Genomic DNA, 13,393 nt, shown 5'->3' on the forward strand with positions numbered 1-13,393 from the left:
ATATATTGTTCATTTTGACTGAGTGGAATTTGTGCAATGCCCTTGTAAAAGTTTGGGAAGTCTCTTTTTGAACACAGATTATATATAACATTTTAAAGGGATGGGCTGGGCTGAAAATATTTATATCTTAATAAATAGAGAAGAGTTCACGGAGCAAAATGCCGAAAATTTCATCAAAATCGGATAACAAATGATAAAGTTATTGAAGTTTAAAGTTTAGCAATATTTTGTGAAAACAGTCGTCATGAATATTCATTAGGTGGGCTAATGATATCACATCTCCACTTTCCGTTTTCTTATGTTATTGCATAAAATCATAATTTTTTCATTATTTCATACTTGTGTGAATAATATGTCTCCCTTATAATGAAATAAGTTGCAGCAATAAATATCTAATGCACTAAATCAGTTGTTGATCCAATTTTTCTGGTTCTTAGAGGAAAAAGTTTGAATAAACCTGATTTCATATAATAAAATACAAAACAACAAGTTGGGATGTGACATCATCAGCCCACCTAATGAATATTCATGGCGACTGTTTTCACAAAATATTGCTCAACTTTAAAATTTAATAACTTTCTTATTTATTATCCGATGTTGATGAAATTTTCGACATTTTGCTCAGTGAATTATACTCTATTTATTAACCTATAAATACTTTCATCCTGGACCATCTCTTTAAGTAACGGTTTTATCTGGTAATGGTTCTAATGTCAAGTGTATTATAATCTGATGGTTTATAAAATGAAATAATAATTACTAGTATTCCGTCAAATCATTTCTTTTCATTGTTTCAACACAGGTGGATTTACGTGCCCAAATGGCTGGTGGCTGATACAGGATAGGTGTTATGCATACTGGAGCACTATACTACCTTTGACATACGAGGGAGGAAAGATCGAATGCTCCAGTGTTGGAGCACAGCTTTACGTTCCAAACTCGGAGAGCGAGTTTGACGACGTCGCGGCGTACATATCGTCGGCGTACCCATTGCTAAACTACATATGGATTGGGTGTGACGAACACGATGTCGATGGAGTGTTCGAGTGCGTGGATGGTACTCAGTTAGATAGCTCAAATGGTATGATGGGGTTTGATGAAAACCGACTTGATTGTGGGGAAAATTTCATAAGTCGCGAACGAGAGTAGTGAGCGAGCAAAAATGAAAATCGTATTTTGTGATAGATTTTGACAGAAGATGTTATGAAAGGCCCCATGTCACAGTGGAAATTGACAAAAGTTGCCAAAAATTGACAAAATTGACCAAAGTTGCACAAAATTGTACAAAATTGCATAAACTTTTCACAAAGTTGCTCAAAATTGCGCAAAGTTGTACAAAGTTGCATAAACTTTTCACAAAGTTGCACAAAATTGCGCAAAATTGTACAAAGTTGCACAAACTTTTCTCAAAGTTGCACTAAATTGCGCAAAATTGTACTAAGTTGCACAAACTTTTCTCAAAGTTGCACTAAATTGCGCAAAATTGTACAAAGTTGCACAAACTTTTCTCAAAGTTGCACTAAATTGCGCAAAATTGTACAAAGTTGCACAAACTTTTCTCAAAGTTGCACTAAATTGCGCAAAATTGTACAAATTTTTCACAAAGTTGCAAAAAATTGCGTAAAGTTGTACAAAGTTGCATAAACTTCTCACGAAGTTGCACAAAAATGTGCAAAGTTGTACAAAGTTGCATGACCTTCTCACAAAGTTGCAAAAAATTGCGCAAAGTTGTACAAAGTTACATTAACTTTTCACAAAGTTATGCAAAATTGCGCAAAGGTTCACAAAGTCACATAAAATTGTACTAAGTTCCATTAACTTCTCACAAAATTCCACTTTCTGCTCCCTTCCCCAAAATGAATTAAAACTTGAATTCTAGCTGCACCATTGAAAACACTTGTGCGAAGTTGCAATGCAAAGCTTTGCACGTACGTGTGCATTAACGTAATCGTGCACAATTAAACATGCATCACAACTGCTCGAGTACATGCGTGCGTGTTCACCGTCAACCGCGGACAGCTTTACGAAAACACACCTTCAAACCGAGGACTGTCCTCGCTTGGAGCTACAGTTTGTTAGCTTAACCCTAAATCTCCCGGGGTATTTTGATTCTTGTCATTCCCGGGGGGGGGGGGCATTATGGCCCCCCTTAAGATCTCGGCCGCCGATCTCGCGAGCGACGCAAAAATTTGCACGCTGGTAGTGTGCGATGTAATCTACAAGGCTGTATGGTAAAATTTTCCAAAATAATGAGATTTCATTTTATATGAATGAATTATGCTAATTTATGCATAAATCATACTTTTTGCTCTAATTCACTAAATAAAGCTCCTAGAATGCTAATTTTTGGTAAAAATTTTCTTTGTAGCATTCTTAACAATCGTAATTCAAAAAAACTTTGGTTTGGAAATAAATTTCTTATGTATTTTATTGTTTTATGAATTTCTTATGTATTTCTTTGTTTTTTTACTTTTTGTTTTTTATTGTTTTTTCAATGGAAATTGTTCCAGACATAATTCTGATCATAAACAAGGCAAAATTAATTAAGTTTTATCAGTAAAAGTAGAAATAATGATACATTTATGAATTTTGGCTAAATACGCAATTTGCATTGGATTTGTACATGAAATCACGAGCAATTTTGGGTCTGACATGCACTTGCATAATGTTGCGTAATGTCGTAACCGCGTATCTGCATGGGCGTCACAACTTTGGTCTCAAAATTTGCGCGAGACTTGAATGTAAAAAGTCAGTGAGCTGCGAGGTGAAAAAATTTCACGCAGCAGATATATCGCGAAAATTGTTGAGGGGGGGGGCCATTATGGCCCCCCCCCCGGGAGAATTAGGGTTAAGTTTAAGCTTCTAGCTACGCTGTTGAAATTTCGAGCTTTTCTGAGCAGAGGCCACGTTTGGATGGTCTTGAACTTATTCGTGCATGGGTATTATTTTGCACTCCATGCCGTCTTTTTGTGTGTACTTTACTGTAATCCCATCTATTGGCGGGGATATGCACTACGCTCGTATACCTACTGTATTATGTCGTATACTATCTTTGACTCAATTCAATCAAACGTGAATCTACAGTACATGCGCGCCGCTAGCCAGAGCTGAGTTATCGCAGGAAACAATTCTAGAGCTGGGCTTTGAATGCATTATCAGAGACCTGAAATGAGCTGCATTGACTTTATTTCGGTAAGTTTTGTTTGACATTATTTAATCATCAAAGGCTGTAAATGGGCTAGATCTACATCTCAGCCTTAGGGGCCCAGACCGGTATAGAGTCTTGGCTTTATAATTTTAGTTAGACCCTATGTAACCCAGGGAGCTCCGGCCCGCGAAGCGGGCCGGAGCCCAGCCCATCGCTCATTCACACTCCGACCGTAACAGGGGTATTTATGGATATCAGCTATTACTATCAGTAGAGGCGCACGGCCAATATGGGAGACTCTCTCCAATGGGGGAGACAATCTCCCAGTTTGGAGACTCGCTTTGCAAAAGGTCAAAAGAAACAACACCAACAAAAGCATGATTTTTTCCACTCAAAATTTTGTCTCACTGAGGTCAGAAGCCCATTTGTTTTGTGTGTGATTGACAACAAAAATCCTTATCAAAACAAAAGTAGACGGTGAATTTTTAAAGTAGACGGTGAAAAGGGGTAATTTTTCATGAGGAATCTGCTTATCACATTTTCATTTGCCGCCAAGGTAATCCTTCTGCCGCAATGTAAACAAAGGAAATTGGTCTCCAAAACTGGAGACTGTCTCTGAAATTGGATACCCAAATTTTTTACAAAAGTCTCTGATATTGGAGATAATCTCCCACATTGGAGATTATCTCCAATATTGGCCGTGAGCCTGTACTGTCAATACGACTACGAGTCAAGTAAAAGGTGGAAACATAAATTAAGCACTTACATGTATTATATGGATGATGGTCTTACTAAGGACAGCATCCAGACATCGGGTCAAAGGCTCGAACCTAAAAAAACCCGATAAGTTCTGTCGCGGTATAGGTACCACTCCATCTTTCAAAATTCTATAGGGCCTACAAAATGGCAGATTACCGATTGAGAGAGAGACAAGGGCGCGTGCGCAAAGAAAACAGATTCGATCGAAATTTGATGAACTTCGCCAAATTCGCGCATGCGCCCAACAGCGCAGGTACAAGTCTCAATTGGCTGATTGAACGTGCACTGTTGGGCGCATGCGCGAATTTGGTGAAGTTCATCAAATTTCGATCGAATCTGTGAGCTGCTCGGTGAAGGGCCTGTTTTATGTAAAGGACAATGCTGAAAATTACATCAAATAGGATGTAAAATGATAAAGTTATGACAGTTTAAAGTCTTGCTTAATTCCACAAAACACTTAGACCTATATGTCCACATTCTGGTCAGTTTAGAATTGAGGGGGTCCGATGACGTCACTATCTCTTTTGTAGTTTATTGTATGAAATATGGAATATCATATTTCTTTTCTCATAAAACTTTAAACAATTAGGTTTGATACCTCCCTGAACATTTGGAAAATCAATTTTTGCAACATCAATAAAAACCTTCCTTATTGTCAAAAGTGCTAAAATTGATATATTCTATATTTTATATAATAACAAACAAAAGAAATGGTGAGTGTGTGATATCATCGGCTGTCTCGACCATTTGCCTATCACCCATGTTGTGCACGACAGATTTGTGAAAATATATGAAATTTTCTAAACTTTCTCCTTTCACGTACGATTTTGATGAAATAATCAACATGTATGCTTGTTTAAGTTCTCTTTGTTCATACAATTCCACTTTTTGTTGGGGTGTACTTGCTTACAGAGAAAAACCTCTACAGAGAATATATCTAGGTGTTGTGGATCAATCCCACCTCCCCGGACTATGAACCACGAGGTTCAGGGTTCAAATCCCACCGCAGCACTAAGTAATGTCCATTGGCAAAACATGAATCTACGTTTGCAACTCTCCACCCAGGTGTAAATGGGTGTAGGAATGAATTCCTTCAATGCTGTGAGCGCTTATAACGCCTAGCTTAGCTGGGGTAATATTGTAGCGCCTTGAGCATCATAATGATGGATACCGGTATGTGCGCTATTCAAATATCAAATATTATTATTATTAGAACAATAAGAAAACTCAATCTATCTTTTACATGATTTTCAAAGAAAAATTAGCTGTGTTCAAACTTATAAGCAAATCAAAATTTGGAATTGATTCAGTTGATAATTATGCCATTCCGCCAGGGGCATTCCACTTGTTTTATACGAATAGTTGGCTGAATATTCCAGAATATCAAATTGTCGTAATTATGTTGTGAATTGTATAATGTATATACTTCATTCAAACTGCTCATTTTGAACATTGGCTGAAAAGGGGCTAATTAGTTTTACATGCCTACACTACCTGAAATTGTCAGTGTTTCATCCTGACACATAATGTCTCTGGGGCATTAAGGGACACAAATATCCTGACTGGGTTTTACAGTTGTGCAACAGATTAGAGGAGCCGTTGAAGGCTAGCGGGAAGTTTGGGAACCCTAGTCTAACAACTAATGAAAATTGAACATTCATCAATTAGTTTATTAATTGTGAATGTTCTGTTTCAGAAATGTTTCTGTTACAGATGATGGAACTGAGAGAAGGAGAAAACAGCTTTAGTTACTTCATCTCCAGATGTCATATTGAATAGCCTGCCATTTACAACTTCATGGGTAAGCACAGAAAAGAAGCAAGAAGGGCATATTTGAAAAGAAGAAGATCAGCAATGAGAGAAACAAAATTAGCTGGGAATGATTTGGATGATACCCAAATGAGTCACATGAAAATTGATAGCCCAGCTAATGAAGATAACAGCCATTGCATCCAAACCAAAATGACTGAAAAACACACCCCTTTATTCTGTACGCCGCCAAAGTCAAAGTCATCATCAGCACTGCTACCATCATCGTCAAAGTCATCATCAGCACTGCTACCATCATCAAATATGTCAAATTCATCAGCACTGCTGCCATCATCAAATACGTCGAATTCATCAGCACTGCTACCATCGTCGTCAAATACGTTGAAGTCATCAGCGCTGCTACCATCATCGTCAAATACATCTAAGTCATCAGCACTGCCAGCATCGTCGTCAAATACGTCAAAGTCATCAGCACTGCTACCATCATTGTCAAATACATCTACATGTAAGTCATCAGCACTGCTATCATCATCATCAATGTCATCATCTTCAACAGTTGCACTTTTAAGAAGAAGTATTCCAAGGAAAGTGCTAAATGACTGTCTTTTCACAAAGTGGAATGAGTACAGACTGTTATATAAACAGTTTACTCTAATCAAAAGACGCCTAAATGTTATAGAGCATGGAGAGGGGGGTGGAAGTTTAAATTGATTGGTACTTGATGTGAAATAAACAACATTGATTGCTTAAGGCAAGTACATGTATAAGGGGATAAATTTAATTGGTCTGGGATGTTGAATATTTCTATAAATGTAGTAGCCTATTTTACAGCAATACTGCAAAACTAGAGCAAACTGATGCAATACCGGCTATCTTGAGATGAATTAGGCTTTAGCCTATTGCATTTGTAGGCCTACAGTATTCTATTGGGCTGGTGATTATCTACTGTAGTTGGTCTTACAGTAGACCAGGTTAGAATTTGAAAGATGTTCTTGATGCCTTGATATCAAAATCATGTGACAGCGAACATCCTGTTATCATTTTTTTTCTTTGAATTTGGGACACTGTAATAGTGTAGTTACATGTATATAAACGCTTAAATCTTAAAATGGGATTTTGAATGAGTGCGAAGATGTATGCAAGAAGATAAAAGGTACATGTATTATCATCCCTTTCAAAATACTTGATGTTCATCAGTTACATGTAATCTTCCAATATAGAAAGCGGTGTGTAATTCCATGATTCTTAATCCTTTAGTTTGGTCAGAAAATATGATTTTTAAAAAACAATTATTAGACTTATTAATTGCTAAAATGCTGTCCCCCATTATGTTCTGTTCTTTGCCTATAAGCTCAGATTTTGAAGTTAGAGAAGTGAAGTATGCAATTTCACTCGGGTCAAAAGGACGTTTTTTTTTTTAAGAATCCAAATTTGAAAAATTAATGATTCCTGATTGAGTATTAAATTGAGAGAGTACAGGCATGTATACATTCCAATCGCGGTAACATACTTACAGGAAATTGACCTTGACTGAAGGAATGTACTCAAATACAGCCAAAAGGGGCATGATTAAAAATGACCCAGTTCTATTTAGCATGGTATAATACACTGTTTGGTTTCCTTTTTGTGTACTTGGGTAAATTGAGAGCTGGTCCTCTGCAAAAAAAGCCATTAAACGTCTTGTTATCATAAATATCGTCTTCTATCTTAAGATTTGGGATGCTGTTTGAGTGGAGCTATGAACGCTGATCTTAAAATGGCATCTTGAATGAGTGCGAAGACTGGTGCAAGACATAGTTATCAAAGGTATAATCATCCTTTTCAAAACGCTTGATGATTATCAGATAGTAACCTTCCCTTATGAAAAGCTGTGTGAAATTTCATGCTTCATAATCCTTAATCCCGCAGAATTCTCTGTTCCTTGCCCTAAGCTCAGATTTTGAAAATAGCGTATACAATTTCACTCTGGTCAAAGGGACATTAGAAATTAAAAAAAATCAAAATCTGAGAAATTAACAATTCCTGATAGTCTGATAGAGTATTATATTGAGAGAGTACAGGTGTTAATTTCTAACATACATTCCTTTCGCGGTAACAGACTTACAGGATATTGACCTTGGCTGAAGGAATATACTCGATACAGCCAAAAGGGGCATGATTAAAAATGACCCAGTTCTATTTAGCATGGTATATACACACTGTTTGGTTTCATTCTCGTGTACAAGAATCCAAATCTGACAAGAATCCAAATCTGAAGATAATTATCAATTCCTGATAGAATATTTAATTGAGAGAGTACAGCTGTTAATTTCTATCATACATTTCTTTCGCGGTGACATACAGGAAATTGACCTGGGCTGAAGGAATGTACTCAATACATCCAAAAGGGACATGATTAAAAAATGACCCAGTTCTATTTAGTGTGGTATAATACACTGTTTGGTTTCCTTTTTGTGTACTTGGGTAAATTGAGATCTGGTCCTCTGCAAAAAAAGTCATTAAACGTCTTGTTATCATAAATATCGTCTTCTATCTTAAAATTTAAAATGCTGTTTGAGTGGAGCTATGAACGCTGATCTTAAAATGGCATCTTGAATGAGTGCGAAGACTGGTGCAAGACATAGTTATCAAAGGTATAATCATCCTTTTCAAAACGCTTGATGATTATCAGATATATGTAACCTTCCCTTATGAAAAGCTGTGTGAAATTTCATGCTTCATAATCCTTAATCCCGCACAATTCTCTGTTCCTTGCCCTAAGCTCAGATTTTGAAAGTAGCGTATACAATTTCACTCTGGTCAAAGGGACATTAGAAATTTAAAAAAATCAAAATCTGAGAAATTAACAATTCCTGATAGTCTGATAGAGTATTATATTGAGAGAGTACAGGTGTTAATTTCTAACATACATTCCTTTCGCGGTAACAGACTTACATGATATTGACCTTGGCTGAAGGAATATACATGTACTCGATACAGCCAAAAGGGGCATGATTAAAAATATGACCCAGTTCTATTTAGCATGGTATATACACACTGTTTGGTTTCATTTTCGTGTACAAGAATCCAAATCTGACAAGAATCCAAATCTGAAGATAATTATCAATTCCTGATAGAATATTTAATTGAGAGAGTACAGCTGTTAATTTCTATCATACATTCCTTTCGCGGTGACATACAGGAAATTGACCTGGGCTGAAGGAATGTACTCAATACATCCAAAAGGGACATGATTAAAAAATGACCCAGTTCTATTTAGCGTGGTATAATACACTGTTTGGTTTCCTTTTTGTGTACTTGGGTAAATTGAGAGCTGGTCCTCTGCAAAAAAAGCCATTAAACGTCTTGTTATCATAAATATCGTCTTCTATCTTAAGATTTGGGATGCTGTTTGAGTGGAGCTATGAACGCTGATCTTAAAATGGCATCTTGAATGAGTGCGAAGACTGGTGCAAGACATAGTTATCAAAGGTATAATCATCCTTTTCAAAATGCTTGATGATTATCAGATATATGTAACCCCCCGGGATGAAGGCGCTGAAGGAATGTACTCAATACATCCAAAAGGGGCATGATTAAAAAATGACCCAGTTCTATTTAGTGTGGTATATACATTTTTTTATTTCCTTTTCGTGTACATGCGTAAATTTAGAGCTGGTTCTCGGCAAAAAAGCCATAAAATGTCTTTACGCCACCCATGTCTTTACGTTCTAGTGGCTTTTAAGAGCGCAGGCAAACAAAACGGATTTCATGGGATACGATAAGAGAACAAACCTTTATCATTTACATTGAATACTCTCATTCGTGACAATTGATTAGTTGCTTAGCTTTGCTGCATTTTTTTTCCTTTTTAAGTTGAGGTTTCAGGAATGTCTTTAAAAGTTTATTTTTTTTCCCCAATTTGCGTGGGAAAAGAGCAATTCGGATATTTCTATCACGTTGCCAACTTTAGGATTTTAGTTATTTTTTTCCTTTTCCGTGAACGAAGGGTACTGATGCAACAATAAAAATGGGCATTTGTGTGGTATTTACTCTTTCTTCTAATGTAAGGCTGTCAGTGGGCCAAATCACAAGATGTGGTCACTTTGTACCGAATGAGTTAACTGCTACCATGCCCGCACTAGCTTATTTCGTTTGGCAAGAATCAATGTTCTATTTGCTCATGTGTATTTGGAGGCCCAGTCTTATACTCTTATAGATTTCTCCTATGGACATTATGGTTTTATTCATTTTCAAAATTTCTGAAGCACAAGAAGCACAGTGGTGGGGACGGGTCAGGGGGAGGAGACCCCAGAATAAGTTAGGTGTGTTCATATCTACCACTGATAACAGTAATTATATTGTAAGCATCCCGAGTATTATACAGGGGCGGATCCAGCGTTGTCCAATAGGGTTGGCCGGATTTTTATCATTATTTTTATAACATTGGAAAATAAAACCAACAACAACAACAAACATAATTGAAATTATGTCTCGTTCCAAGTCTTGCAGCTGGTTCCAGTGTGCAAAAACACCTAGAAATTGATGACGTTTGAAATGTCAAATTTTATTCCCAATAACTGCTAATTGAATTATTGGGGGAGAGACATGTGTCATGTAGGCCTATTTATGGTATAAATGTTTTTGTTGTTATTTTTCTGGAATGGGGAGAAGCAAGGTAAATGTCACAATGGCAAACTTTTATTTTAATGTACTCTGTTTTAATATCGCATCTATTTTTCTACCACATTGCAGATACGCAGCCCAGATACAGCATGCAGGTCAGTATATACAGAGTTGCCTGCAGTAGTAACTGGCAACCTGCAGGATCAGAATGACATTTACAATTTTACTGATGAAGACGGAGTGGAAGATATGGAAGGTGGAGAGAGAGAGGTACAAACAGGGCAGAATGAAAAAGGCACGCCAGGAGAACATAATGAAGGCGAAGGAGGTGAAGAACATAATGAAGGCGAAGGAGGTGAAGAACATAATGAAGGCGAAGCAAGTGAAGAACATAATGAAGGCGAAGCAAGTGAAGAACATAATGAAGGCGAAGCAAGTGAAGAACATAATGAAGGTGAAGCAAGTGAAGAACATAATGAAGGTGAAGCAAGTGAAGAACATAATGAAGGTGAAGCAGAAGATAACAATGAATGAAAGTCACAATTGAAATTGGACATTTAACAGAGAGCTGTGTAACTCATAAAATTGAACTTTATATTTTATAAATGTAACTATTAAACACTCATCCCTCGATCATTGAAAAGAAAACAGCAAACAAGAGAATGGTATTAATCATAGACATAAAATCAAACAAATGTAGTTATTAAACACCCAAAATCAGTGTCTACCCTCACCATGTGATCTACTCAGACACAAAAAGTGTCTACCCTCACCATGTTATCATTATTCATGCTTTAGTGCAGCAAGCATAGTGATGTCATGTTCACATAATTTGAATGGACTGACGTCACTGTGCAAGCATTAGAGCATGAAATCTATCCCTCCCTTCCTTCCTTTGAACTTGAAGTGCTACTCTTACTGATTTCAGGAAAGAAGAATTGACATCAGCATATTCAACATCAGTGTGAATTTTGATGATGTTGAGAATGGACACATTTAGTGTATTTCACAGTAAACACCATTCTGTTAATTAGCAAGAAAGCCAAGAGATGGGTCTTTAAAAACTCCATTTATAACTTATCAGATTTAATGATTGAGTGGCAGCACAATGAAGTGACTCACAATGTGGATGTGTATGACCAAGGATCTTAGATTTGCCAACAGGCTATTCATAAAAGTGGGACAACTGTTACAGAGGAAAGGGTCTCGCCATTTTATCTACTACTTCCATGAATAGTTTACAAATGCTAACATGCACGTGATGAAGCAAACTTGCTTAAGAGTTTGTGGGACCATTGTTTGGAGAAGCACCCAATGTTTCTTTCTAAGCACACAGGCAAGCAAAACAATCTTTAACCTTCAATACATACAAGTGTCACCTTATCTGCTTTGGGTGCTCAATTTGAATACATTGATTGAACCTGCTAAGGATTTGATCACGTACAAACGGAAGCAAACCACCCAATCTGGAATAAAAGACAGTTATATTTGCGTGAATCTAGGCGATATCCTTAAACACACGCATATAATTATGCACAAGTGCATTGTGTGAACGCTTGTAATTTGTAGCTGTGTGCAACAAAGCACACACTGACATCACTGCCAAGCCTTGTTGCGACAGATTATAGTGCTAATTAAAGGATTGCAATATACAGGTGTTTCATCGCACAACGATTTAGTATTTATTTTATTTAGGAAATTTATTGCTGTATTTTTCTGGAATGAGTAAATGAAACTTAACTTACTGAAATGTATTCCTGCACATACCCACTTCAAATTTAATTGTTAAATGTTTATAAATCTTTGGCTGTATGGAATTTCTAGTCCGCCATTCAACGTGTCAATGCAAAGTTGGTGATGATAGACTGATGTGTCATGAACTCATCTCTAGTGTCAACTGTCCCTTCAAGCATAAGTGTCGTGTGCCATGGTAACATGCACAGGGAAAAATTGTTCTATCATTTGACTTAGGGCAGAGAAAAAGGGCACTATCATTTCAGCTTAGTAACTTTTTCCCTGTGACAAGTTTGTGAGATTGATAGTAAATATGACCAGTGAACAATAATCTTATGTATTAGGTGTATATATATATATACAGTGCGTCCCAAAAAGAACTATACACTTTTTAAATAGCTACCAAATAGGAATATATATGATTATTGGGGAAAAAATTTATAAATATATAAAGCTCATATCCTCAACTATCAATATGATACAAAAAATTCCAAAAATAACGCATGCTTCAGTGAGTAATGCCCACTTTTGTATAGGACACAAAAATTACCCTGCGCAGGAATTCACTATTCATTTTGCACCTGGTTATGGAACGCCATGATAAGTCAAAATTAATGATGGAATCAATCGGCCAACAAAGACAAAAATAAATTGAAGTACAGGCAAAAATCAATGATATGAAAACAAAACAGTAAAATATTACATTTTTGCATAATATTGATTGTTTTTTTAACTCTTGGTTTATTTTTGACTCTGTTTGCTGATTTATTCCATCATTAATTTTGACTCCTTCATGGCGTTTCATAACCACGTGCAAAATGAATAGTGAATTCCTGCGCAGGGTAATTTTTGTGTCCTTTACAAAAGTGGGCATTACTCACTGAAGCATGCGTTTTTTTCAGAATTTTTGGTGTCATAATGATAGTTAAGGATATGAGCTTTATATAAATATAAACATTTTACCCAAGAATCTTATTACCTTTATTTGGTAGCCATTTCAAAAGTGTATAGTTCTTTTTGGGATGCACTGTATATATATATATAATAAAAAATTATGTCCAAAAGCACCTAAAAGTGGCATTTGTACTCTACATATGAATCAATATTCGACCTTTAGGGTCATTCACAACTAGTTCATTGCCAGTTTTGAATTCTGTGGGACATACAAGCTTTGGAATGTTTTTTTTTTTTTTTTTTTTTTTTTCCCTACCCTAAAGTACATGAGTGGGGATTTAATGATCTAAACTAGATTTTGTGCGTTAATCCCTACTGGAAAATTTAGGATATAATGCAAAAGTGTTTCAATATTTGTCACATGCCTGTACCTGTTTACAGTAATAACTCATTTGTACTATTTATTTAGGTTATAAAGGCATT

The 13,393-nt window shown here is 36.3% G+C and overlaps 1 protein-coding gene across 1 annotated transcript; it reads left to right on the plus strand.

Annotated features, from left to right (window-relative positions):
* Positions 1-5,696: 5,696 nt before the first annotated feature.
* On the plus strand, positions 5,697-10,553 carry LOC121413519 (putative protein TPRXL). Its single transcript, XM_041606352.1, has 2 exons — positions 5,697-6,182; positions 10,412-10,553. Exons 1-2 carry the CDS (start codon positions 5,705-5,707, stop codon positions 10,492-10,494), a joined length of 561 nt encoding a protein of 186 aa, XP_041462286.1. The 5' UTR covers positions 5,697-5,704; the 3' UTR covers positions 10,495-10,553.
* Positions 10,554-13,393: the final 2,840 nt, after the last annotated feature.

The sequence above is a fragment of the Lytechinus variegatus genome, chromosome 4, assembly GCF_018143015.1.
Source record: "Lytechinus variegatus isolate NC3 chromosome 4, Lvar_3.0, whole genome shotgun sequence".
Lineage (NCBI taxonomy): Eukaryota > Metazoa > Echinodermata > Echinoidea > Temnopleuroida > Toxopneustidae > Lytechinus > Lytechinus variegatus.

Excerpts from the sequence above, each read along its gene's own strand:
- LOC121413519 (XM_041606352.1), top strand. The coding sequence starts at position 5,705 with ATGGGTAAGCACAGAAAAGAAGCAAGAAGGGCATATTTGAAAAGAAGA. Across the intron at positions 6,183-10,411 it reads ATTGTCAAATACATCTACAT|ATACGCAGCCCAGATACAGC; the intron begins GTAAGTCATCAG and ends ACCACATTGCAG.